The 26,854-nt window shown below is 53.3% G+C and overlaps 7 protein-coding genes across 7 annotated transcripts; 1 reads left to right on the top strand and 6 right to left on the bottom strand.

Moving 5' to 3' along the window:
* Positions 1 to 3,107: 3,107 nt before the first annotated feature.
* On the bottom strand, positions 3,108 to 5,090 carry CTAM01_00065 (FYVE zinc finger protein; the record flags this gene model as incomplete). The annotated part of the gene is made up of 3 exons (XM_060516119.1): positions 3,108 to 3,701; positions 3,755 to 4,145; positions 4,195 to 5,090. The coding sequence occupies 3 exons, from the start codon at positions 5,088 to 5,090 to the stop codon at positions 3,108 to 3,110; spliced, it is 1,881 nt and encodes a 626-aa protein (XP_060388745.1).
* A 2,357-nt stretch (positions 5,091 to 7,447) lies between these two features.
* On the bottom strand, positions 7,448 to 8,708 carry CTAM01_00064 (uncharacterized protein; the record flags this gene model as incomplete). The annotated part of the gene is made up of 2 exons (XM_060516118.1): positions 7,448 to 8,380; positions 8,475 to 8,708. 2 exons carry the CDS (start codon positions 8,706 to 8,708, stop codon positions 7,448 to 7,450), a joined length of 1,167 nt encoding a protein of 388 aa, XP_060388744.1.
* Positions 8,709 to 12,505: 3,797 nt separating this feature from the next.
* CTAM01_00063 (uncharacterized protein) lies at positions 12,506 to 15,540 on the bottom strand (the record flags this gene model as incomplete). The annotated part of the gene is made up of 3 exons (XM_060516117.1): positions 12,506 to 13,553; positions 13,605 to 13,729; positions 13,789 to 15,540. The coding sequence occupies 3 exons, from the start codon at positions 15,538 to 15,540 to the stop codon at positions 12,506 to 12,508; spliced, it is 2,925 nt and encodes a 974-aa protein (XP_060388743.1).
* Positions 15,541 to 17,310: 1,770 nt separating this feature from the next.
* Positions 17,311 to 17,823, bottom strand: CTAM01_00062 (uncharacterized protein; the record flags this gene model as incomplete). The annotated part of the gene is made up of 1 exon (XM_060516116.1): positions 17,311 to 17,823. One exon carries the CDS (start codon positions 17,821 to 17,823, stop codon positions 17,311 to 17,313), a length of 513 nt encoding a protein of 170 aa, XP_060388742.1.
* A 3,221-nt stretch (positions 17,824 to 21,044) lies between these two features.
* CTAM01_00061 (uncharacterized protein) lies at positions 21,045 to 21,257 on the bottom strand (the record flags this gene model as incomplete). Its single annotated transcript, XM_060516115.1, has 1 exon — positions 21,045 to 21,257. The coding sequence occupies one exon, from the start codon at positions 21,255 to 21,257 to the stop codon at positions 21,045 to 21,047; it is 213 nt and encodes a 70-aa protein (XP_060388741.1).
* A 1,102-nt stretch (positions 21,258 to 22,359) lies between these two features.
* Positions 22,360 to 24,428, top strand: CTAM01_00060 (uncharacterized protein; the record flags this gene model as incomplete). Its single annotated transcript, XM_060516114.1, has 7 exons — positions 22,360 to 22,499; positions 22,564 to 22,637; positions 22,703 to 23,063; positions 23,122 to 23,175; positions 23,241 to 23,929; positions 24,030 to 24,134; positions 24,214 to 24,428. The coding sequence occupies 7 exons, from the start codon at positions 22,360 to 22,362 to the stop codon at positions 24,426 to 24,428; spliced, it is 1,638 nt and encodes a 545-aa protein (XP_060388740.1).
* Positions 24,429 to 25,346: 918 nt separating this feature from the next.
* On the bottom strand, positions 25,347 to 26,447 carry CTAM01_00059 (short-chain dehydrogenase; the record flags this gene model as incomplete). Its single annotated transcript, XM_060516113.1, has 3 exons — positions 25,347 to 25,514; positions 25,690 to 25,797; positions 25,857 to 26,447. 3 exons carry the CDS (start codon positions 26,445 to 26,447, stop codon positions 25,347 to 25,349), a joined length of 867 nt encoding a protein of 288 aa, XP_060388739.1.
* Between the last annotated feature and the right edge of the window lie 407 nt (positions 26,448 to 26,854).

Below are 26,854 nucleotides of genomic sequence, written 5' to 3'. Positions count from 1 at the left end.
TACGGTCCTACCTTACCAACCTGCCTCATGGGGGTTCATCCTCGCTCCTCAGGGCGGACGTGCGGACCAAACAATGCAGTCCAGAACGCAAAAAGAGGAACCACTCCTCTATGCTCCCGGCGCCATGGTGCCGTGGGCAGGCATGCGCGCTGCTTCGTGGCGAGAGCGTGGCTCCATCGTCATCTAAAATTGACGGGGGGTTGAAACCAGGATATCCAGCGGGGGTGGGAACCCGCGCTGAGGGACCGGACCACGAGGGCCAGAGCCAGCCGGCGGCGTTCTTGCGCGCGAAACAATGCTGTGAAAACAGCATCAAGACGAAACGGATTAACGCCAAGAGCCCCAACTCGATGACAGTCTCGACTTTCCCTCGAGGGATATGGACGATCAGAGGGGCTCGGTGACACCAGGCTAGGGCTGAAAGCTGCACCCCGATTCCCCTTCTGTCAAGAATGTGTCAAGAATGGGCTTGAACTGACGTTAGACATGCTCAACTTCAAGCATATGGCGTGCCATAATACCGCTCATGATATAGCCTCCCTCCCCGAATCACCATCTAACCCAAACAACCTACCCGGCCCCTCCTTTTTCTTTCCTTTTCCTTCCCGCATCTTGACAATAATTCGATGAACGTATAAGGAGGGGTGGGGTCGTAGGTTACGGGCAGCTGAGTTTCATGAAACATTGTATATCCTTACAAAGTAGGTTTCTGGTACGGATAGTGTTGGTCGCGTTCATCTAATCATCCCAGTTTTGCTGCACTGTCCAGTGACGCAGAGTCATTTCTGTCATTTCTAGGGTTTTATGCCTCTGACACGGTTTTACACTGCCATCCTACGGATACCAACTTGCGTGAGGTGTATCCGTACTGCGCGCATATGATTGCCCGTAAGCAGCGACTACCCCTCGCCGCGAGAAATTAAGAACGCAGGTGAGTGGTTTTTCCTACTCGGGACTTTTGACCGTTAGGTAATCCGTACGGAGTACACAACTAGAACAAAAAAAAAAAAAGCTGGGGCAGCAATTTACCAGTCGGCGAGTTTAAAGCAAATGAGAAACTCGGAGACTGAGCAGAAAATTTCACTCGACAGATTGGAGAAAAGAAATAAGCTCATTATCGGGATTCCGGTGGGTGAATGCAGGTCGGCGACGTGTGTAATTGATTCATCATTGATAGACCTGGTTGGTCCTTGCTGGTCCCTAAACTTACAGACTTTCCTATCTCCCCCCCCCCCCCTCTCTCTCCATCACCTTTGTCCAGGCTGATTCATAATCTTCGTTTTCTCAAAGAGATGCTGCTCGGTTCTATCCTCAAAGAGAGGCTTAAGGATCTAGCATACACAGTATCAACTACTTCTCTTCCTCCGTCTCCTCCTCGGCAAGGTCGGGCCAGTCGGCCAGGGTGGAGGCTGTGGAGCATGGATATGCCCAGTGGAAACCCCCCGGAGACTCGCAGCAGGGATCTTGTTTTTTGGACGATCGTGCTGCCCTGGCATGTTCTAGATCCTCTCCTTCCCCCCTCCTCGAGGCTCCCCCTTTTTCGAACACCCTCGTCCTAGAGATGGAATGTTCCCGCGTCTTGACCAGCTACCTACCCTACCTATCCAGCACTGCCTATGATGTACGGATCCTCATCCGGATCCTAAACACGAAGAATATCCAAACTTTTCCTCTAGACTATGGTCTTAGAACATCAATGGCGTGAGCCGCGAGGTTACCTACCTATCGCAGTGGCCTTCCCGTGTCTTGGCTCTTGACGGGAAGGAGGCGGAAGGGGGAGGGGGTTACGGAGGGGAGGGGCCGGCAGACGAAGATCACTCTGCTCAAAACGTGGTTTGACGTCGAGCTACACTAGGAAGAACGGTCGAAACGTACCACGTCGAAACGAGGCCACAAAGACGCCGTTACCGAGACAAGTGACGTACGTCGCTTACCCTTGGAGTAGGCAGGTATCCAGACTCCGTCCGCTTGCCTGCCGGACGGACCTATGACGGTCCCACGGTGGTAGTGATACAAGTGGGTTGCCGTTACCTTAGAAGAGTGTCTTACAACATATAAACGCGCCTTGTGTTTGTCCCCTTGAATCCCCACGAAAACTACGACTCCTCTATTAGAGTGAAACGACCACAGGAAGGCACTGAGTTTTGAATGGAAGGGCGACAAAGTGGGTGACGAAGTCGATATGCCGGTCAATACGATAGTCCTTTCTCCTATCGCTGTTTTCGCCATCACTACTGTCCTTACTCCCATTGTACTACGATACTTCAAGTACATTATATAGACGGTATACTCCGTGAAGTAAGAAAAGTAGCTATCGTACTGATAAGGGAAACAGCAAAGGAAACACTCAAGGGAACGATAGCGGCGTAGTAGAGGCATCGAGAGAAACTTGATATGAGCGGCAGATTTCTCCGTCAACCATCTAGGCGTGAACGTACAAACAGCCGTGTATAGGTACTTGGGTCCAATAACTAAGACAGGGCGAGCACTCGGGTGACAGAATCAATGCCCTCCTTTGAATAATGCGGGCGACACGAGTTGGAGAGAAACTCGAAAATTGGATGTACCTAGGCGGGCCAAATCTCCATGAGTGAGCATGGCATCTCATTATTACAAGTAAACCTAACATATCTATCTAATCTGAGTGGCTGGTATCTCGATCGAGGGGAGTGAGAGAGTGAGACTCTGCGCAACGACACGCCGCCTCCCCTCCTCTCCGTCCTCCGTTTCGCTTCAGAAGTATTTACTGGCAAAAGTATTATACCCTGGCACACTGGCTTACATGTATGTATGAAAAAAAATATAGCAAGGCACCGTGAGGCCATCCAGTCCACAAAAACGAAAGCAAATCAGCCCCGACCATTCTAAATACTCACATCCGCTGACGACGACGACCGCTTCCCGGCCTCAACTCATGTTATCTGTTCCCATAGCGTTGTTGCGGCGGACAATGGTGAGATGGGATTCTGGTCGTCAAAACAAAACGAGAGAAAGCAAGCATCGTTAAAAGGAAAGACTTGGTTAAACTGAACGGCTCCTATGCAAACCGAAACGCCGGAAGATCAGAGCCTGCGAGAGGAGAAGTAACGAACCGACAACACGAGGTATCAATAGCCAAAACTATCATGCTGGTGGACTGGGCACCGTCCAGGATGGTTGATGAACCAAGCTGAGATACAGGATCGATGGAAACGGCAGAGGCACTCCAGACGCGCCATGGGAACGCCCACCTCGAATTCCTCTAGGCAGATGGTGCACTCGGCCGAGTCCACACAGTCCTTTTCTGTGGCAACATAAGGGAACATACCAGTCCGGCGAACCGCCAAGGGTGGTGGCGTTCCGACTGGAGGGGTCTCTCCCGTCGGTGTACCGCCGTAAGCGCTGTGTGAAGTGATGCAGGTGTTAATGTGAGTCTCTCGCAGCTGCTCAAAGTTGGGGAGGGTGCGAGATGGCAGTTCGCGATGGCAGACCGGGCATTCGTCTTCCTCGGCTATTTGGGGCGGCGGCGGCGGCAGCGAACGATTATAGTGCGCCGACGAGGACGACGATGGACCAACATCCAGCATGGATCGATAGCGGGATGAGCCTGGGTAGCCGGAAGATGAGGACGGGTAGTACGTCGGCGGAGTCCCTGCCATGATCCGACTTCCAGTGGACTGGTAATGTCCGCGAGAGCTCGAGGGCCCGCCGGAGCCGGAGTGCTGCACCAGTTAGCATGCGTATGAATGGAATGTGGACCTGGATCAACTCTTACCGTAATGCTTCTAGACCTGGCATAGGTCTCCGGGGAGGGGCTCGACGTGAAGTAGCCGGAGAACCGCGAGGGAGCGGGCGCGTTGCTGGACATTGTGCTGATGCTGCTTTGCGATCTATAATGCGATCCTCGAGGAGACAATTGAGAAGGCGAGCCAAGTGGCTGCTGCGGCGGTGTGGTGTTTGGGTCTGGGACGCATGGGTTGCATAGACGAACGCGCTCTCCTCCACCAAGGCTGCTGAAATCTGCATATCCTCCCTCACCACTGATGAGGGAAGACGGGTATCTCTGGGCGGCCAATCGCGGTTGTCCTGGCGCTTGAACAATGTACTGGTAAGGAATGGTGATTCTGTGAGGCGAACAGGCGTTACAGACGACTCTTCCACATTTCCTGCAATTTGTTAGCAACTACGTCACACAGCCCCTCAACTTCTACATACCTGCAATGATGTTTCCTGACGAATATGCTAAATTGTACGTTGCAAATCGGACAAAGAACAACCTCTGCGTCCGGTTGCCAACGTGGGACGACAAACTCGGGAGGACCACTTCTCTCTCCAAATCCTTGTTGACCGCGCAAAGGAGGCTGAATAGCAGTCGAAGAACTCGCCCGTCTGGGTGGCGGCGGAGGCGGGGTTTCGTGAGATCGGCTGGATATCAGAGCTGGGCGTAGGGGTGAATCGTGTGACGATGTGTTTGCCGCTTGCGATGTAACCAGGCTCGATGATCTTTCCGGTGGGACGAACTCTCCGGTCGGCGTTGCAGGCGTTGCAGTCGGTGGGAGAGGTTGAGAAGTCTCTGAAAGTCGAGAGCTTAAAGGTGTTGGTGGTGCAGGTGCGGCTTCCTCGGGATCCTGAGACTCATCAGGCCCTTCAGTATCCCGTGCTGAGGTTGCCTGTGCTGAATCTACTGGTTCTCTTGGTTGCCCCGTATTCGTCTCCTCGGGCCCGGGCGCAAAGCTTGGTGCTGGGGTCGGCTCTGGAGTTTCTTCAGGCACAGGAGAATCGACGGTAAGTAGCCTCGCGCTTGATGAACTTTCAGCCCTATCGTCGCCCGTCTGATGCTGCACTGCGGGCTCCTCCTCAGCCTCACTGTCGTCGGCCTCGTCATCAGAGAGATGCCTCTCGACTACATGGGTAGGACAGTCGAAGAAGCGAGAGCATTCCATATCGTGGTAGCGAGACGTCCGCCAGCGACATTGCCCCCGTTCGGAAGAGTCGTCTGAAGCATCACTCCCGATGTGGGAGCTGCCCGATATTGATTCTCCTGCATCGTCGAGCAGGCGGTGATGATCGTCGAGGGAAGCTGGAGCAGCTCCACCATCTGAGCTCGCCATCTTAGATCGTTTGCATCGTCTCCGGCGACTCTATCGGTGTGTACGGTCGCGGTGGTTGTTCTTTTGTCTCGAGATGAAGCTAGTCGTTATACGTTCCGCATCAATCAGTCACTGTCGCGAGCGAGTCGTGGACAAACGACAGTCAGGCTGTTGGCCAGTGATAAGTCAGCATGACGAAACAAGAGTCAATATCCGAGATGGTGGGGTCGAATGTTACTTGAACTCAGTTAACCAACGGCGGTCGGGTGCATTTGCGCCTCGGTTTTTGTCGTCGGCGAGGCGATTACTATGCAGAATATGCAGGAACCTCCTAGGTGATGGATGGAACAGGAATATTTGGAGGGGCAAGTCGAGGCACACGAGCATGAGCACATGCACCTCTTGGAGCCACCCTGGTAGGGAGGTCCACGGTTGGAGGCTTATCGCGGCCTAGACCATTTTCCCCGTCTTATCGCGCGATTGGCGCCAGCTCTGATATGTGGCGCGGGGAACGACCCATTGTTGCCATTCCAGGCGAGCAGGGATCGCCACCGTGGCTGGGGTCTCCCAGCTTAGCTAATTCCCAACTCCATCAACATTCAACCGTTGCGTTCCATCTTCAGTAGCGCAATACTTTTTACCACTTCATACACTTTTGATGCCGTTGTATCTTATATCTTGGACATGACAGAACGTCATCCGAGGTTGAAGACTTTTGAGACAAGAGCGCGTATTCTCAATATCGCGGGCCTCCTAGAGCTTATGCGCCTGCTTGCAGAAACCGTTGATAGCGCAAAGCTAGTGATACCAAGCTTGTTTTTCTAACCCAATATTCACGTCTAGATTGTGTTCGTAATCAAGTATGGGCAGTGGTGTGAGAATGACTGTTTTAAGCGAACGATTGATCGTGCCAGCTCATGGCGTTGGGTTTGGCTTATCGACAGAAGTCTACACTTATCGTATTCCTTATGTCGAACCCGTGCTCTATCTTACTGCAGGATGAGCAACATCCATATGATATTTCAAAGGCGTTCAGGTTAGCGGCTACAACATTTCTTAGTTTGGGAGCAAATTACAGAATGAAATGGGTATCAATCTGCCAACGATCGACCGGATGGAAGGAGAGGCGACGGGGTATCTGAGGTTTCATTGAAGCTCCGTGGCTGCCTACCCAAGGTAAGGAGGCAGCGGAAAGACCATTTCGGGGCGTATTACTGATTGGAACCATTGAGAGCCACGACACAGATGGGTTAGAGGGTATATAGGACACAAACTCGGAGGAAGAAGTGTCTCCCCGGTACAGTGCAAACTTGCTGGGGCCACGTAGCCTGGTGGCTAAACGGGTGATGAAGAAACTGGGACGCTGGTTTTTCGTAGGGATAGGGTTCGAACCAACGACCAAGCTTTTTCGTTGATTTTCTCTATGTATTCTCTAGGCTAGGTGGTATATAGGTAGGTCATTGGTTGGAAGGAACGAGAAATCCTCAAGGGTCAATAGTACTCCCCGGAGCCACGTAGCTGAGTGGTTGAATATGGATGGAAAAGAACGGATTTTTCATAAGCACAGGATTGGTTCAAGCGGCCCGAATTCTGTGCTGAGCTTTTGTGTTATTTCTTCTTATCAATACACTTATACTAACAGGGTGTATATGTCCTGTCACTTGAACGATGAACATCCTGGCTTCGTGGGAAGTTCCCAACTTGAGTAGATTTTCTACTTATACCAACAGGGCAACGATGCGAACTCAAAATTTCAAAGCATCGAGGAGACAGAGATGTGCCCATCTCATATTGTGCAGCTGCGGGTGATGTTCAGGGTGTACCCACAAGCGCGATACTTTTCTACATCAATCATCGAAACAGTACAGATCCCACACCCGTCTACTGACACACTGTGAGGTGGAAAGTCTATAGCATATCTAGATGGGCAGAATGGATATACCCGCGGCAGATTCCAGTCAATATCCAAACATGTGTACGTCTCATTACATGTTCTTCTCAACCTAGCTGCTGAAGTTAAGCCAGTTTGGCTTCTCTACATGATTCCATGCGGAAGGATACCAACAAGCTTAATAGAACCATCTCATAGACTTCACCATGCTACCAGTCAGCCAATGGATGGAGACACTTGCAGACAAGTAATGCGTTATCCTTGTACTGTCCATGTTTACACAAAATCACCAATTCAGCATGTATTGGAAGTCAAAGATTGAAGATGGACGTTGCTACTAGACAGTGTCACCCAGGAATGGAAGCAAACAATGGTATCGTTTCTAGGAGTCTATCAGTAACACGTCTCATGATCTGTCCGCACCCATCTTCGTCTATGGCTCCCTAGCCGTCATGTTCACATTCCCCCCTTCCCCCAAAACCCATCTTCACGACTGCACCTTCAAACCCCAGAATGCATCCAACTCGCGCAAAATATACTCCGTCTTGGTCATGACAAAGTCGTGACCCCCAGGAAGGACCTTCCACGTCACATTTTCCTCGCCGCCTAACAACGGCAACCCATCCTTGGCATAGTGGTCAACATCAATAACCTCGTCCGTCTTTCCAATAAACACCGCCGTGGTCCCCTTCTTCCTCTGACCTAGAACCCGCCACGTCTCGTGCTGGCCCGTAAGCGGCGCCCATCGCACGCACGACATGAACGCCTTGACGAAACCCTCGTGGTGCGCGACCATCCAGGGGACGTACTCCCGCACTTTTCGCTCAACCTTCTGATCCTCTGCGCTGCCACCGTGGGGGCCAGACACCTCCGCGGCCGCGACGTCGACGACCTTCTCAACCGGATCTTCCTCGTCCCCGACAGCATTAGATCGCTTACTCGCCAACGGCTTCTGCAACCTCTTCCTCGTAACAGCTGCAAGAATACGCTCAGGCACGAGACCAGACTGGAACGTAACCTGCGCCAGCACGCCAAAGTTCTCTGCGCGAATGAGCCCCGCGGGCGCGAGCAGGACGAGACTCTCCACCATATGCGGGAACGACGCCGCAAACGAGGCGGCGACGGCGCCGCCCAGGGAATAGCCCACGACGCGGACGGCGTCGGTGCCGGACCAGGCGAGCGGGGAGGAGGCGAGGGCGAGGAGGACCTGCGTGGTGTACAGGCGTGTGTCGTGGGGCAGGTCGCCGACGCCGTCGGAGAAGCCGCGGCCAAAGAGGTCGAAGAGCATGACGCGGCAGCCGCGGGCGGCGAGGGCGTGGGCGATGGGGCCGAGGGTCATGCAGGAGGTGCTGATGCCGTGGATGAGAATTACTTTTGGCCCGGTGGTTGAGCCCCATTCGTAGACGCGGATGGAGCCGTACTGAGAGGGTGTATGTTAGTCAATCACCTAGCAAGGTACTAGGGAGCGCATCTTGGAAAGATGGTGAGCTGGTGGCGAAGGGGTGGTATCTTACAGGCGTGTCCACATCCCGGGCGCCGGGAAAGTAGTCTGGGTGGTAGGGAAGCTTCCTGACCTCATCGCTTGTGAGTGTGGGAATCTTGGTCTTAAGAGGGTTAGGGATTGCGGTCCCCCAGTTTGGGTAGAGACCGAGTCGCGCAAGAGATAAGAAGGAAAGTGTCGCAACGACGGTCGTAGCTACGATCGCCGCCGTTTTTGGCTCGATGGAGGCGCTGAATAAGGATTCCATCGTGCGGGTAGGTGGCTCGGGAGCGACAAACACAGGAGTTTGGGCTTTCGTGATGCGTGACGTAGGTAAATACCGGATGCTACGGATCGCAAACGAGTGGGGAGCCTGGTGCACAAGGAACTCTAGACAGATCCTCAATCAGAGAACCTTGGATGAGTGTTGTTGGCCGATCTCTCAGAGTATTATTCAAAAAATAGAAACGATTGTACAAGCGAAGAACGCTTGAGGAACAGCCTTTGTGAACCTCAAAAACGGTAAGATGACGTGGGTGAGGCTGAGCCGAGGACTTGTCGTCGGTGTTCGGTGCCCCGGTGCTGTACGGCAGGAGTCGCGCGTTTGGTGGAAGGATCGGCGTCATTTTTTTTCCCCCTTTCCTTCACGAATCAACAAACTACCTAGATCGGCCCGGGGAGGGTCCCCCTGACACTCTGAGATGGCCCCACGAGGAGTACTCCGCAGCGGCCGGATCCCTATCGCTGGCCCCACGTGGTCCTGTCAAAAATGGGGACGTCGCTCCCGGCTGGCAGGTAACGGTCGGCACGGGATCTGTTCGGTACTCCGTAGATGCAGAGAGAGAGATCCCGCCCCGAATTGGCCGCGTACGTATCAGAACACCAACCGAATTACCCAACTCTCAGCTTCCTACTTGAATTTGTGGGCTTCGACTTTCTGATGCATTGTGTTCGGCATGATCTTACTGAGTCTGAAGACTCAGTACTTGTTGTGCAGTGCATGACTGTTAAATATGATTTTCGGCAGCACTGTAGGCGGCTCGGCTCGGGATGTGTAAAAACCACTAGATATTCCGACGATAACGATGGACAATATAGTCTGTAGGCAACTCATGGTGAGTATAGCACGATCTTTGAATTTTGAAGCTTCTCAGAGATCAGCCACCTTATCTCTCGGAACTTCAACCAATATCAAGCTTCGCAGCACTCTCGGATTTTCTCCTCACCAACTGATTTTTTATTTTTTTCTTTGTTCTTTTTTTGACCAGCAGAAGACCAAGCTATCGCCAGCAATTGCACGAGATACATTTTCCACTACCATATAAGTAATTTCTATTTTCAAAGACGTGTCAACTTCTCCAGTGCCATAGGTTTTGTCACTCAGCTCGTCAATGTCGACTAAGCAAAGTAAGCCGCACTTTTGATGTCGTGTGGCAAGGTCAACTGTGCAAACCGAACCCGAAGGTCGGGCCGTATCACGTAGAGTATCATCAAGTCACAAGCCAAGCAGTCCCATCCACAAGGGGCTTATACATAAGGTATTCTGGTATTCTACGACACACTTTACTCGACGTGAATGCTCCGAAACAGCTGTACCGTCCAAACCCTTGGCGAATGCAACCCCCTCCAAAAATAAAGATTGCCAAGGAGGAACCCAAAACCCATCGATTTAGGTACATTTGCAGTAGCATTCATCTAAAGCGTGTATACTATCCGAATGCGCGGGTGATCAAAGGTTTAAGATTCTTAAGCCGATGCCACTCTCGCTACATTTACTTCACCAACACCACCCACCCACGCAAACACACACACTCTCTCTATCTCTCTCTGTTATTTAGTTATACGAACAGCCTCGTCTCAAGAAATGAACAGAACACTCGGCTCAGCCCCAATATTAAAAAACAGCAAACTCTTCACGCACAAGCCCTATTCTCAGCATCAGACAATTCCGGCATCCCGCAATTACAAACCCGTTCTCGAACTCGATAAGGAGTGAAGAAACCCCATCCGTCTATGCTCGCCCCAGTCGTTCGGCCAGGGGGGGTGGGAGAAACGGTATGAGCTAGGTCGAGAGCTCTGAGCTTTTGAGATTTTGTTTTGCCCCAGGTACGTGCGGATATTCAAATGTGCGTGCGCGCGCGCGCAGTATCCGTACCTCATGCATCTTTGGTTTGCTTACGGGGTACTCCGTACCATTCGTATGATCACCCAGCCCCCATGACGTTCGGGTCGGGTATCGAACCAAGCAAGACCCAGCAATGGGTGTCCTGTTTGCTATGATCTCACTGTTCATAACAGGCGAGTCTCAACCATGGTTCTTCATTCCCTTCCCTTCTCCCGACTCCCTGGGGGCCTGGGCAGGGAGACAGGAAAATATGCATTCGGTAAGAAATTCCCTTCTTCTACACATACCGAAATACAAGCACGGGAGGAGGGATGTAAATCATGACAATAGCCAATGAATGCTTTCCCTCCGGTTCGGTTTCGCATTCTCTCATGGAAATGCCTGCCAAGCACGGTTAAAAAAAAAAAAAAAGAATAGACAGAGCGTAAGGCGAGGTACGAAATACAACATCACAAAACGTCAACTTTTACCGGGAAAAAACTCAATTGCGACACAGCAAAAGTGACTGACTACTTACTACTGACCAGTACCAATCAACGACTCAAGCAAGCGCGCACATTAGCCGCGACATCTTCGCTACAATTCCGCGCTTTTCAATCTTTTCTCCGAATTTTATTCATGTCTGAGCCGATGGAGGTTGGGATATCCCCGAACCCCCCCCCCCCCCCATCTTCCCGCGTCACACTCATCTAAGGTACGCAGTAGAACGTCTTATCCACTTTGTCCCGCGGGAAAACTTGCCTCATTGATTATACTTACCTTAGGAGTGGCATACATCACAAGCCCTTCACAGATTAGGGAACCCAAAGGATCCGTATCCCGGTATCTTATGACTCGCGGCATATGGGCTGAACCGGGACCGGGATCTAGGTACATATTACCTTACGCAGTACTCCGTACGGGCCAGAATAGTTGGAAAAAAAAAAAAAAAAGGCACGGACAAAGTCGGTTTACTATGTATCCGTAAAAGGACCAAAGCAAAAGGTTTCCCCTGCGTTGCTTTATATTCTACTCCGTGCTACGGAAGCGCTCTCGTGCCGGCAGGCAAGCCGGCCAACCATTCCCTGCGAGTGATTGACTTAAACATACCTTACACAACCTCACCCTTACTCTGGAGTCTTCTGTACTCCGTACGGATGCCCCGCGAGGCATAATAATACATCTCCCCAAGAAAGAGCCCTATAGGGCGGGAAAAAAGGGGGCAGTGCAAGACATTTGCATTTTTGCTTAACGCCAATTTCTGGGTCGGTATTTCCGAAATGATGGATGTGTCCCCCCTACGCTCTCCTGTATCTTGCCGCGATGCCGCAGTACCGTGACTTGGCCCCCAAACGGAGGTGTCCGAGCCGTTGATGCTTGAATACATCCAATCTTCATTGATTGCAAGTTCGTGGCTGAACTTGCTGGCCTCGAACACTGAACACTAGACATTGAATATGACATCCGTCTTTCTGCAGACTGGATGCAGCATTGATCCATGCTGAACTTCAACATGGTGGGGCCAGTCCGATGGGGGGAAGAGGAGTTTCAAGGCCACCGTGTCGGGAAGGGAACGTCCGTCTGTTCTACGCAGTAGGGGGGCCTGCGTTAGCCGTCCAAAGTTGAGCTCTAAGTGGTGAGCTTAATTGCCCATGTTCTAGTTCGGATAGCAACCGAATACACCATAAATGAGAAGGGACGATAATTGTAATTCAGCTAGCGCAAGGCTAGACATCTTTGGTATTGTAGGCAATATAGATTGATGTGGTTCCAAGAACCTTGGCTTTAAGCGCAAGACACCTTCTTTGGAAAGAAGCCGCAGACAGGTAACTTTTTTGATACATGGGTATACAACCGACCGCCATTTTACCTCTAGACGCCTCTTCGTGAAGTACAAAACAAACAAAGTAAAAGTAAATATCAAAATATGGCTCGTAATGAATAACAACAACAACAAATCATCATGACATGCCGACTGCCCAAGCAGCGTGGCCTAGCTGCTTGATCAGCAGGCACAAATTCTCGACAATGGGCGGGTGAAGATCCGCCGACTCGCGAAAGTTGGCCCGGAGCACTTCCTGGGCCACTTCCATGCACGCCTTGGGATCGTCGAGCGACGCCTCGGTGGCGCCGGCCCTACTCATGGGTCCTAGGATCACCGGCCGCCCCTGGTTGAAGCCTATGAATCGGTGCACCAGGTTCGACTCGGTGCCGTCCAGAAACACCTTTTCCTGGTCGAACCCTTGCACCGGCGTCTTCCCCGTGCCGCTCGTCTTGGCGACCACCCCGTAGGTCCAGCACGCCAGAGCCGCATGGTGGACGGCGATGGCGTAAAAGTCTTTGAGATGGCCCTGGGGGAACATCTTGGCCTGACGCAGGATCTGGCCTGCGTGCCAGAGCGACTGGCGCGCCTCGGCGCTCTGCGACCACTCGCGCAGGTCACCGAATACCCGGCGCGCCTGGTCCTCGCCTTCCTTGCCAGAGAAGAGCTGTAAATCGTTGAGGGAGAGGTGCAGGTTCATCATGAGAAGATGGAGCACCAGACTCTCCTGCGTCGAAAGCATCTCGTGCCAGTCGGAAGTGACCAGCAAGAAGCCCTGCAGGTCTTTGCAAAGCTCCGCATGTCTGGAACGTAGTACCTCCTCAGACTTCCCTCCAGAGTTGTTCAGCCAAGTCCGGGTGCGCAAGACGGAACACAGCTGGAGATACTCAAGAATGAGCGCCCAGTAGCCATGCAGGTATATCGAGATTGCAAATTGCAGATCTAGTCGCTGGCGGTTCGTCGCCAACAAACTGATGTCCCGGAAGAGATCACCGATTGAAGGTGGTCGTTTGCTCTGTCCGTTCGTTCGTTCGAGATAGTGCATCTTCCATTCGGCCGCCGTCTTTGCAAACCACAGCTCCTTTGCTTCAGGGAGGGGCAGGGTAAGTTCCGAGTACGACATGGAGGGGTTGGTGAGTGTTGTCATGGAGGTCTGAGCGTCTCGCACGAAGCAGTGGAAAAGTAGTCTAAATGCGTTAGCACAAGGATATCCCGGACCTTTGGGTCTATAAGCTTACCTCTTCCACGACTCACGCTCGCACCAGGCCCTCCATTTTTTCTCCAAAACTTCGCCTTCGTCCGACATATTGACCTCGACCATGGGGTACGATGCTCGCTGGAATTTGCCGCGATATCTCATCATCTATGCAAAGCATTAGCAACCAGGCTGTGGGAGACGGACAGCTGAAAATAGCTACTTACCGTAATAGGAATCATGAGATGACATTCGGCGATCTCCATCTTGCGTCGGTTCCCGCTCCACAGACCAATGTCTTGGCCCAGGATCAGAGTCTGCACAAGGCCGAGATTTTTGATCGTGGTGTTGGCATCCTCGAACCTTGCCGGGATGGTAACTCGGACCGCTTCCTGAAGAGCAAACCCAAACTTGCGCAAGGTTTGCACCGGAGTGAGGGTAGCCCCAGCTGAAGCTGCCACAGCTAGCCATTCTGGCCACTGGGCGTTCATGGAGAACGAGCCGTGGTGAATCCATTGTGACGTCTGGCAGAAATGTTGCGCCAGGTAGATGTGGATAAGGCTGTCCATCACCTCAAGGGACGGAAAAGAGGATGCGACGCGGCTCATGATGTTGTCGTTCTTGCAGGTTGACAAGACGATTGCCAAAATCTGATCCCGGCCCGACTGGTCCAGTTTGTCCCTGACAATCCTCGCGTGCTTCTTCCGGCTTTCGGTGAAAACAGCGCTGCTTGTGTCGTCGGATGGTACGGAGAAGTTTGGGTGCTCCAAATAGCCCGAGTCGAGCTTGTTGGGCGCCCATTGCCACGGTGATTCTGTCCAGACCTTGACAAGCGTTTGGCGCATTTGGACCAAATCGACAGAGTCGTCGGTCCGAGGCGTGAAGCTTTGGTTGGATCCGGTATTTCCCATGCCGTCCATGTTCCAATGATCCAGAAGGCCAAAGTCCACTTCGTTCAGTTCGAGATTCGAGTTGTCGCAAAAGTCCAGGACAGCTAGACCCTGTGCCTCGGCCATGCGCGACGCTTCCATCTCTCCTGTGTAGATGACATTTTGGAGAAAGTCTGAGAAAGGCAAGGTCATGTCGACACCTTGCTGGTTGCCGATCTCGTAGTTAACAGGCATGCCGGAGGCGTTGACTTGTTGCATGGCATTTTCTGTCGTTGGTATGCGGCCTGATTCCGACTTGATGGTGTGAGCAGGTCCCAGCTGGCCACTGTCGTCTCTGGGCGGCAGCATTGCATGTTGAGGGTTCTGTTGGTACGCTGTTGAGGGGCTGCTATCATAGGCAGATTGTGAGGGAGATGTGGCAAGAGATCCGGGCGTTGATGTTGTCTGGTGCGGGTTTCCCGAGAGATGAAGCAGATGCATGGCCGCAGCTGAGCCGGCTTCGGTAGATGAGTACTCGCAGTTTAGGTTGCGATTCCGGCAACGGGTGCATGGCTTTTGCTCCTCGCACTTGACACGAGCCGTGGCACAAGGTCTGCAGGCGTGAGAGACACGACCGGCACCGGGTGAGGTATCGGTGCGACGTCTCTTTTTGTTGGGGTCATTGTCGTTCTCGTGATTGGTGACATGCCGCTTGAGGAGATCTTGGCGCGCAAAGGCTTTGCCGCATATCTGACACGCGAATCGCTTCCCAAGAGTATGGGTCTGAATGTGACGGGCGAGGTGCTCAGGTCGAGAATACCGCCGTTGGCAGTGAGCACACTGGTACAGACTGGCGGTAGCAGCGTGGCTCTGGGTGCCGCCCGGGGTTGATGTGGGATAGGGAGATTGAGCTGTTGGCACGGGTGAAGGAGAGACGGATTGCGAGGGACCATTAGGGTTGTATGAAGGTGCTGCCGAGACGACTATTGTGGCATTCGGAGAAGGACCGGAGGCGAGGGGGTTGGTGTTACTGTTGGAAGCAGAAACCCGCTGGTCATCGGTACCAACGCCCCGGGTTGGCATCATGTTGTGGTGACCACCGTCCATCATGATGCTGTGTTAGTGAAGGTCGGGGCGGGTCCGGCAAATCGGCCGTGAAAAGGCCAAAGGCGCCGGACGGAGCGGTGGTAAACCGTAAGCGGTCGGAAGAAGATGGTTGGCTGCTAACGGCAGCGCGCGACGGCTGTGTCGGCAAGCTGGACGGAAGGTAGGGGGGGAAAAGAATGTTGTGAAGGCAAAAAAGTTTTGCAAACCTGGCCTCAGGAAGGATAGATCCGATGTGGGAGGTTGTCGGGAGAGGGAGACAAAAAGGAAATATGAGCCAAGGGCGGCGGATCAGGTGCAGAAGCTTGCTTAAGGTAGGTGGTAGGTTGAGAGCTTTGGTGCTGTGCTTCGAGTGTGCTGGTGCTGGTGCAGGTGCTGGTGCTGGTGGCCGGTGTGGGTGCAAGCCAAATAATAACCTAAGTTAGAGCGAAAAGCGTGCGGCTGCAGCCAAGACCAGAAAACTGCGGGACAAGAACTTGTGTCGTCTTTTCTTGGGAACGTTGAGGGCTTTAGCTTAAACCTGACTTGTCTTGTTGCCGAGAGTCTTTGATTTGACTCGAGGTAAGTTGAGACTGGAGTTGAGCTCGGGGAGAAGCCGTAGTAGTAGTAGAACAAGCACAAGTAAGGTAGTGGTAGTTAATCGTAGCCAAGCCAAGGCCCAAGTCAAGGTAAAGTAAAAGCAAGGTCATGTAAGGTACAGGTAGGCGTATGGATAGCGGTAGAGGTACCTTCATGTGAGGTAATGGAGACAAGGTTGGGTTGGACCTTGGGGCAAGGGGAAAGAATAGCCTGGTGGATGGTGGACTGTGAACTGTGGGACATGGAAGCAGCTGCTGCTCACTCAGGCTGTGAGCGGGACGACTCCTCTAAAAAAGACAAGGTACGTACTCGTAAGGTAGGTAAGGTGAGGTACTTGTCCGTCGAAATAAGCCTGGTTGTATCCGTAAAAGCCCAGTTGCTGGAGCGTCTGTGAGGCGCATTGAGCACGCAGACGCGGATGGGAAGCTGTGGCCGTGGATGTTGGGGGCGGCGCTATGCAAGAGGGTAAGGTAGGTACTCCGTACGGTACGGTGTACTCCGTTCGTAACTTCGTACCGGCTGCGGTTCGCAAGCGGGACGAAAAAAGAAGGCCAACCTGGAGACCTCATGGACCTGGTGGACGTGGTAAGGTGCCGCGTCAGTTCAATCACGGTACTATTCGTGGTATTATTTCAACGCCACATTGTAGTACGTCGGCCGCTGGTGATGAGTATATTGGCTTGACGGGCCAAACACGTCGAATGCGAGGGCTGCCCTAGAGGAACCAAAGACAGCGATCGGGGGTGGCCTCGTCATCCTCTGGCCGGCGCTGGACCTCAAAGGGGAAAGGCTCGAGCTGCCAGAGCTTCGAAACCCAAAACTCGGGCGTTGGTTGCATTTGGTGGAACGACCAGGTCTGGAGTTATGCAGGGCGACTGGAGAATGAGACCCAGACCTAGATCCCGGCCGAGGCGACGCGCAAGGGTCCATTGACGGCCGAGCACTGAGACGACGACGTCGCGGCTTTTCCGCGAAGACGGTAGGTGCTAGCTACCGAGTAAGAAGGTGTCTTGAGCTGATGCTGCCAATGATCATTCAGAGATTCAGAGGTGTAGCTGCTGTAAAACAAGAGTCCGGCCTGGCCTCGACTAGACTGTTGTAGTATCCGGGCCGTTGTATGACTACCGCTATGTGCGTGTGCGTGTTCACCAAGTGTTGTGACCATGCCTTAAAAGATCCGAAGAAGCTCCCCCTGTCCTATTCAGTTCTGTCTTGGTCTCTGGCATCGACGACAACATCAGCCGGCAGATGGCATCGCAAGAGGTCGGATGGATAACCTTGGAGTATCCAGGACACACATATACGGATACACACACCGGCCAAACCCCATTTTGAAGCAGTCTGAGGCTGAGAATAGCGGGCAACATCATCAGACGATGCTAACCGATGCTTCACAATCCTCCGCTGTTGAAGAGGGCGAGGCTTCTTGGTGTAGGTATGTATATAATTGTGGGCCAGCATGTCATATCCCGCACGCGCACGCGTCTCTCCAGAGAAAGATCCCGAGCCGACAAATTCAGCCCGTCTAGTGGATAACGTAGGTAAGCAGATGGAGCCATTCATATGGAAGTAATCGGACATCCTTGCAGTCGCTCGAAACAGATGATGGACATGTTGCCAATGCTGGCCACGACCCCCGTTGACCAAAGTCCCGATGCGAATTGGTTTGAGACGGGCAGAAGGCATGATATCCGTATGCTGCATTGCCATTTCCAGTCGTGGCCTCTTTATCCATCTCTGGACCTCGTGGGCGGCCTTGTTCGGAGCACTCCGGCTGTCCCTTTTTTTTTTTTTTTTTTTTTTTTGCTCAAAGGCAATCGATGTCCAAGATCTTGGTAGGGGCGAGTCATCGATTTGCGCTGCCGATCGGGTCGGCTCAAACACTGGACAAAAAGTCAATTGACCCCGTTCATTATGACTCGCGACGAACGTGACGAAATGCCTAGCCGGCTTGGCCAGACAAAACTGCGGTGGTCTTCCTGCCTATTCACAGTGACAACTGACTTGACGGGATGGACCGGATTCACCGCCGCACAGGATGAGATCGCAAGTCTCCATGAGGATGCGTCTTGACCAGGAAAAGCAAATTGACGAGTGGAGTGAGGAATCGAGCGGCGGAAACTTCCTCTCCGCTCGCCGTGGACGGAGAAGCAAAGCCCTGCATCTATGCAGCTCGGTGCAGCGTGATGGGATGGATAATGACTTGCCAGGCGCAGGAGCTGGCGCAAGACGGTGCTGCGACTGCGGTTACCTAGTATCCGCAGATAAGGTACAGATACCTTTTTGTCCTTGCTGGTGTCCTAGGTAGTTGAGGTACTGGGATACTTGAAAAGTTGAAAATGTTGTGCACGCGATGGGCGGAAACTGTAGCACACAAAGTAGACATCGGGGACTCGGCGGCCCAGGGATCCCCGTAGCGGCCCCAGCAGTTCCCCATGAGAAAACATCAGTGACCAGTAACCAGACTTCCAAGGGACTCCAGACGCGGAGTTCAGAGAGGCACAGGTGACAGGGTGGTGCTCGTCAGTCGTCCAGAGTCCAGAGTCCGGTGCCAAGTGGAGGGAAGAGACATGTTGAGTACTCCGTGCCTCAGGTGGGATTCGGGCGGTTGATGAAAACAGAAGATGCAGACGGGATGCAGATGGCATGTAGACTCTAGACATTATCAGAAGATTAGATACTCAAAGATGTTGATTGGACCATTGCAATATGGAAGGTAGGTACCTTATGAGAATGTGATGCACAATAGAAGGGATGGAAGGAAGCCACTGACTGTCCTGCCTTCCGTCTTGTCTGATTCATCTGATGGAGAGGGTAGGTAGGCACCTTAGGTAGGTGCACTCTGCAGTGAGGTGCTGCGCTGCGCTGCACAGCTGCAGATGTGTGCAAGTGCTGCGTAGAAAACATCGGCACGGGATTGAACAGGAGCGTTACGTAGGCCCTAATATCCGTGCCATCCCTGAGCCTGTTCGGTTGTCCCGAAAAGGCTTGGTGCCATGGTTCTCCCCGATGGAGACCCGCTCAGGGGTGGAGAGCTCACTCATCCTCTATTGATAGATCTCCCCCAGTAATTTTGATAATGGAACCCTTCACCATAGCAATTACGCACCACGCAATTCCTCATCCAAAAGCACGTCGCTCAAAATCATCTTGGGTCGTGACACTAGACACAAGTCCAAGGTACCCTGCCTTCCTGTTCGTTTGTACACCACCTTAGGGTCTTTAGCGCCGCGGTACTTGTCTGCGCTAGCTAGACCTTAGCAAGGTTAAGTACACCATCTCCATTCTGGTGGCTTGAGTACGTACACTCACTAGCGCACGCTTAGAAGGTGCCTTCCTCAGGTACATTGCGCCGCACATACTACCTACGTCTCTACCTACCGTAGGCAAGATTGTAAAGTAGGTACGTACTCCTGTCGGCGGAGAGGCCCCACACCATCCTCCCTCACCCTGCATCTGATTGCTGCATCTCTGATTCCACGTCGTCTCCTCCACTTGCGCCAACACTGCGGGCGGAATTTGACCACACTTCTTCTTCTGCTCTTGGTCTCGACTATCATCAACTCGTCCACTCATTGGCGCGCACTACTCCAGACACTCACAACTTCAGATGACAGCCCGCCGTGTCTGGTGTGTTTGCTGCTTCTGCGGTCTGCCAGTCGCAGGATGACGAAAGCCTGCCTGCCCCTCCCCTCCCTTTAAGCCTCGTCAAACATATCCCGGCAACCCTAATATCTTGACCGTCGATGGACCCGTGGCATGAAGCTTGAATTCTGCCTTACCTGACGGGGCATCTGGGGCAAGCTGAACAAAAGCAAACGCGTCTTTATTCGCATGGCTCCATCACCTATAGGGCCATGACGAGTTCACGTTGTTTCAACTTTTAACCCGCCGGCGCCAACGACCAGGGCCCAAAGATGGAAACATGGTAAACTTCAACCGACGATGCCCATGCCCTTACTCTATTTGTTGTAAGTCAGATGGGAGAAACGTCATGTTGAAACACTCCTTACACTAATCACCATAGTACGAGCCCATGAAATTGGTCCATCGCCTGGCCATACACAAAAACCGTGTGGAGGAAGAGAAGAATGAGGCATCACGGAGCGACTGGCGCATGCAAGTCCACTCCTCTGAGATCCATCGTTGTATACCGCTCAACTGGTCAACCCTCGCCTACCCGCCTCGGCCCTCACATCCGACATCTCTGGAATCTGGGACTCTAACATCATCCAAGCCTGCCTTGTCGACCTCGGCCCACGAACGAAGAGATAACGGCTCTGCATGTCGTTGACACATTCCAGGAACGGCACTCTCCGAGCGTCGTAGATGCATATGCAGTGCACTGCCCGCAAGCGAGGCTGGCGGGATCCGTCAAGGACCACATGAGCGGCCTCTAGAGGCTTTTCTTTTGCCCGGCCTCCACGGTCGAGAAGCATTACTATGGAGTGTTTACTGACGGTTGTCTAGTGTCCACGGCAACATATCCCTTCACAGATATTGCGTGGGGAGCGCGTTGCGCGTCTCCTAGACGAGACATGCGGCATGCCAGGGTCTCTCCGCCGGCTCTGGCACACTAGCCGACTAGTGTACTACCTCTTTTTTACTTTTTCAACCCCATATTAAGCACCAGCCACACTTTCTCACCACGTAAGACTGGCACACCGTGGATCATAACCCGGAGCTGATGGCCGAAAACGGCACTTTGGGTCCTATGCTTAGTTCATGCGGCACAAACTCTTCTCCTCTCTTTGAGGCTCTTTCCAGCAAGGCTTGGACCTGTTCAAGGACGGGAAACCTTTTACAACTGATCTTACGCGTGCGATGGTGGCGGGTTTGGGCGGGGCGGAACTCGGCTGGACTGCATTGTAAACTTCCATGTAGTCCATGATTCCCAGTTAAGATGATCAGCATCTTCATCATCATCATCATCAAGCACCAGCACACTTTTGGTGTCTGACGTCTGTTCGCAAGCGCGCAGGACGAACATGTCTCGACTTTCGAGGTCTTCCCTGCTTGCTTGCTTGCTTGCCTGTCACCTTGCCTCCGTCTCTTCTCTCTTCTCCGTCAGACTCCGTGTGAACAAAGTATGCAAAGACGGACACTTGCGTACGTCTCATCTCGGAGGTTGTCGCATCTGTCATCTGTCCCTTTTTACTCCCTCGTTGGCTCCTTCACTAGCGTTCCTGCTAGAACCCACCAATTGGTTTTCCTCTGGTCATGTTTCGGTCGCCCATGTCCAAAGGCTTGGCAAAAGGCTTGTTGGTGGAACTTGGCCCCTTGAAATCGAATACCCCTTAGTCGCGGATAAGACAGTGGCCGCTGCGGCTAAATCCTTGTCTGTTCCCATTCCTCTGCGTGCCAAGTCTGTCCTCATTTACCCTAGTGCTCAAATTCGGTGAGCAGGGTTGGGGCCTGATAATCTCCTGCTTAGGCCCGTCGCCTATCCCCGTCCGTCCTTTGGCTCTTGGGATGTGCCATCCAGTGTTCCTGGCGGCCCTCACGCACCATCCATCACTGCGACTCCACGCGTCGGCCTCTCCAAGGTATCACCAGGTACTAGGTAGTGAGTGTATCCGTACACACAGACTACCGAAAGGTAGCTGTTGTCGTTCTCGAGAGAGCTGCGACGCCAGGTTCAGACTTTGCATCAGTCACCCTTCAAACTCGTTCGCGACTTGCTGTTCCCCCGCTATTGTTCTTTGTTCCTCGTCTGCGGCGACTCTCTACTGGTTATCTCTTCTTTTTCATCTTCTCAGAGATCATACCAACGAATCATCTGTGTTTGACATTGTTGAAAAAGAAGCCCCATGTTTCCCCACAGAATCCAATCAACGACGGGCTACCGAGACAGTAAAGCTTAAACCTTTTGCCGTCTCTCTTCTCTCTGCAAAGTGCTAGGTAGTAGTAGCAGTGAACCACGTCCGCGCCCGCCTATACCTCCCTTTTGATGCAACCACGTTGAACGATCGACGCGGCAGATACGCCTGGACTCGACCGTTTCATCGATCGGGCTCGTCTTTTTCAAGCAGGGGGAGTAGCCGCTTCTCACTACTCCCCAACTTCTTGGAACGGAATTCCGGACGACTCCGTTCACCCGGCTTGCAAACAGTGCGCCGTGACTTCTCTAGAAGACTCCCTCTGGAGAAAGGGCCCCATAACCTTCCAGAGATCCCGAGCCGAGGGCAGACAAACTGCATCGTCAGAATCGTCAGAACACGGGGGGCTCTCGACACAAATCCAGTAATGGATAGCAACACAAGACATGTAGCGGAGGAAACAACGCGGGCGAGGACGTTGGGAAACGTTCGTTTAAGGCATCCAGAGACCAACGAGATCATATTGATCCCGACGCCATCAGCAGATCCAAACGACCCCTTAAACTGGTAGGTACTGGACTGGCGACCTAGATCGTCAAAGAAGCCAGGGATTTTCAGCTGACTCGCTTAGGCCACAATGGTACAAGTACTACATGGCGGGGTTGATATGCTTCGCCATGATGATGTGTAATTTTCTGGCAGCGGGTATGCTCGAATCCATCGTCTCCAGAGTACTCTAGAAGACGACCGGCTAACGGACGTCGTTGCAGGACCCTCGATCGCGTTGCTAGATACAGCCTTGGAGTTCTTCCCGGCAGCCGCCACCGATACTGATGTTCTCAGTCTCGCGATCGCCAGAACTGCTTACTTCTTCACGACAACCGCCCTGCTCCAGGGGGTGGGCAACTTCTTCTGGGTTCCGCTCGCCAACAAGTTTGGCCGACGGCCAGTCTACGTTGCGAGCTACTCCATCTACTTTGCATGCACAATATGGCTCATTTTTGATCACTCGTACGGCGGCTTCTTGGCCGGCCGGATCCTGATGGGATTTGGCGCTGGAGCCGCGGAGACGATCGCGCCCATCTCCATCGCTGACGTTTTCTTTCTGCACGAAAGAGGAACCATCATGGCGTGAGTGCTTGTTCTGGCAGAGAAGCAGGCTGGCAGCTCGCTAACGTTAGTGATACAGACTCTATACCGCGTTCCTTTCTGCGGGCGTCGGCTTTGGTGTGGTCATTTCAGGGTAAGTGATGGGGAAAGCGTCCCAGAGCCTGCCGGAAAATTTCTAACCGTCGTGTGTTCTGGCAGTCTAATCACCATCAACCATAACTGGAGAGTCATCTACCAAGTTTCTGCCGCTTTGGTCGGCGTTGTGCTCCTACTGGCATTCTTCACCTTCCCCGAGACCGCATACGAGAGAGACGAAGCGAGTGCTTGGAACCGCCTGGGTTCGATAGACGGGAGCAAACCCGGGTCGGTGAGGTCCGAAGGCGAGCTGCCCGCTCGTCCGCTAGGAGCTTCGACGACGACGACAAGACGCTCAAAGCAATCATACCTTTCTTCGCTGAAAATCTTCAACAAGACGCTGACGCAGGAGAGCCTCCTGAAGCTCGCGCTGCGACCCCTGGGCCTGATACTCTTGCCGCCGGTCCTCTGGGCGGCGCTGGTGCAGGCCGTGACGGTCGGTTTCCTCGTCGCTGTGTCTTCCAATGCTGGTTCCGCCTTCTACACGGCGTACGGATTCGATTCGTGGCAGATTGGCCTCTGCTTCATTGCCGGCATCCTCGGTGCGTTGCTCGGTATCCCGGCGGGCGGGCATCTTGGCGACATGATTGCGGATTGGTTTACCAGACGAAACGGCGGGATGCGGGATCCGGAGATGCGACTGCCTGGCATGGCCATCAGTATGGTTACGACTCCGTTGGCTCTCGTTCTCTACGGCGTCGGCATCGATAGCCAGCTGCACTGGATCTGTCCCACCATCGGCCTTGGACTTCGTACGTTGCCTTCCCCCCTCTCTCCTCTCCTCTCCTACCCGTCCCACCCCTCCATGCTCTTTTGTCGAAACGACGGTGTTTCTGATCATCCCATCTACAGTTACCTTCTCCATCTCCCAAGGAACGAACATCTGTCTCGTGTACGTGATTGATGCCTACCGGCCCGTCGCCGGCGAAATCACCTTGGCCGTCATGGGCTTCAAGTGTAAGTGGGCGTCCGACTCTTGGCATCCCTTCTTTTTGTCCGGCATGTAAAGCTGACTCTGGTCCTTGTTTTGCTGCAGCACTCTTCGGCTTCTTGTTGTCCTTCTACACCAATACCTGGGTCGAAAAGGCAGGGTACGACAATGCCTTTGGGGCCATGGCGGGCATCGCATCTGCCGTCTTGGTCCTGTGGGTGCCGTTATTCGTCTGGGGCAAGGCGATACGACACGAGTCGTGGAAGTGGCCGATCATCCGGTATATCCATTGGAACGAAGACAGGGAGGTAGGGGAATAAGAAAAGAGACGATGGAGAGAGGAGGAGAGAGAGAAAGAGAAGAGACCGGACGAAGTTGTAGTTTTCTTGTACCCATCCCACACCGATACCTTCACGGCAGCACACGTATAGCAAGGCGTTTCGGTACTTATAAGAATTGAGTTTTCATATTATGACGGGAAAAGAAGAGCACAGCAAAAATAAGAGGAAGGGCAAGCGCCTTTTACAAGCTTTAAGGTTCCTCCTTCGTTCTTTTTTTTTTCTATCCGTAATTCCTCCTGGTCTTGCTTTGGCCTCCCCCCATTCGTTGCGCCAATACGCAAGCCCAGGGCGTGCCCAGCCCACCTTGGCTCTTCGGGATGTGGGAGGAGCTGGGTCCCTCATTCCCGACACCAGCGCCGCCCAGGCAAGCGGGGTGGGGGGGGCCAAGCAAGGCCGCGGACAGGTTTAACGACATCTCTCTCGCCCAATCTCAGCTCTGAGCAGCTCGCAACAGCCCCGTTCCTGGACCCCTTGAACAGGCCATTTCATACAGAATTTTGATCATACTTTCTTGTGTTTTCCTTGAAAATAACTTGCTCAGTGGTCCTCAGTGGCTCGCTTCAACTAATCTGGCTGCCTAGCCAAAGGTGGTGACCGTTTTATTTTTTTTTCTTTCTGCCCTTTTGGACCCTGAGTCAATGATGAGTAAAACTTTATCATCATCCCTAGTTGTTGCTTGGCTGGCTTTCACGGGCGACGGGGTGTGGGCTATTAGTACCCATGTATCCGTATGTGCCAGGCTCTGTCCCAGACTCTCTCTCAGGCTTTCTCTCTCTGTGACCTCTGTTTCTCTCCCTCGTGACCTCGTCTTCTCTTAAAGAGGAATCCATACTCCGTCCAGATATTCGTGGACCGTACTCCGTAAACCCCCCTTCCCGCTCGCTCGCTCTCTCTCACTCAAATACTGAGCCCCCCGTCAATGACGGCGTTAGCGCCGGTGACGCTCCTGCTCCTGGCGAAGCACAGCACCTGGTCGGCCACGTCGTCGACCGTGGCGAGGCGCTTGAGCGGCGTCCTGTCCCGGGCGGCCTGTTGTTTCTCTTGCGGGAACTGTAGGCCCCATTCCTATACACGCGGAACGGTGGGTATGCAGTGAGCATGTCTGTTTCTGTCTTTTCACGGATGTGTCTTGCTGTGATATGGATACACAGACTAAGGGGAGGGGGGGTAGGTATGAGGATAGGGTGATGGGGAAGTGAGAGGGAAAGGGAAGGGGAAGGGGGCGAATTGTGTAACATACCGTCAACATGAGGCCCGGAGAGACGCTGTTTACTCTTATTCTCGGGCCCGCTGCTAAGGCGAGGCCTTTTACGAGGTGGATCTGGGCTGCTTTCGTCACGGCGTAGGCCTATGTTGTTTTTGCATATCGTGTTAGAGAATCTGCCTTGCCTTGCCTTGCTTGCTTACTGCGCCCATTCGATATTGGGCAGCAGAGATGGCGAGGACCAGGAGAAAGATGGAGAGAAATGAGATTGCAAAGAAAGAATGTTTTACCAGTGAACTCCCGCTGACTTTGACACCGGCCAGCGACGCCGTCGTGACGAACGCGCCCTCCGCCTCGTCGAGGTACGGCCGCGCGGCGTGCATGAGGAACAGGTGCGACTTCACATTCATGTTGAAGCAGCGGTCCCAGTCGTCCTCGTCGACGTTGTCGTCGAGGTCCGCGATGTTGCGGAGCCTCGTCCAGCCGCCGTTGGAGAAGAGGACGTCGAGGCGGCCGCCGAGGGCGTCGGCCGCGCTCTTGACGAGGGCGGAGGTTTCGGCGCGGGAGGAGAGGTCTGCTTTGATGGCGTGGAAGTGCTGCCTTTGGCCTCCTTCCGTGGAAGAAGGGGAGGTGGACGAGAGGGACTCGAGTTCCTTGACCAGGGCATCCGCGCGGTCGCTGTTGTTCGCGTAGTTTATGACGACGCTGTAGCCGTTGCGGGCGAAGAGTTTGGCTGTCGCGGCGCCGAGGCCTGCGCTGCCTGCTGTGATGAGGGCGGTTGGAATTGGAGACATGGTTTCTGAGAGTGTTCCGGTATTCCTTTTTCCTTTCTTTTCCCTCCTTGTTCCTGTTGGATGTTTTCTCGATCGGCAAAAGTAAGGGGTGATGAGTGCGGTGTGAGTGTGCCAGTGAGCGCGGCCTTGCTCGGTCCCGATGACCTTTGCGTTGGAAAGGAACTCCGGAGCTTTGTATCGGAATTCCGGTGTCGGGGCGGGGTAAGGTCGGGACCAGATTGGGGCCGGCATGCGCACCAAGGAGCCGAAGAAAAGGGCGGGGTAATGATTGCGGCAGAGTGCCTTACGCGGGTGCCGAGGGTTCCATGTGGGTTCGCGCGAGCAGTAGGTTTTTGATCTTATTGTTCCGTTTACCGTGGACTAGATCCGATGGGATGAAGTAGAACAAGGTGAGGCCTGGAAGAGTT

Source organism: Colletotrichum tamarilloi, assembly GCF_030869305.1.
Source record: "Colletotrichum tamarilloi strain Tom-12 chromosome Unknown Scaffold_1.1, whole genome shotgun sequence".
Lineage (NCBI taxonomy): Eukaryota > Fungi > Ascomycota > Sordariomycetes > Glomerellales > Glomerellaceae > Colletotrichum > Colletotrichum tamarilloi.
This window is presented reverse-complemented; position numbering and strand designations above follow the sequence as displayed.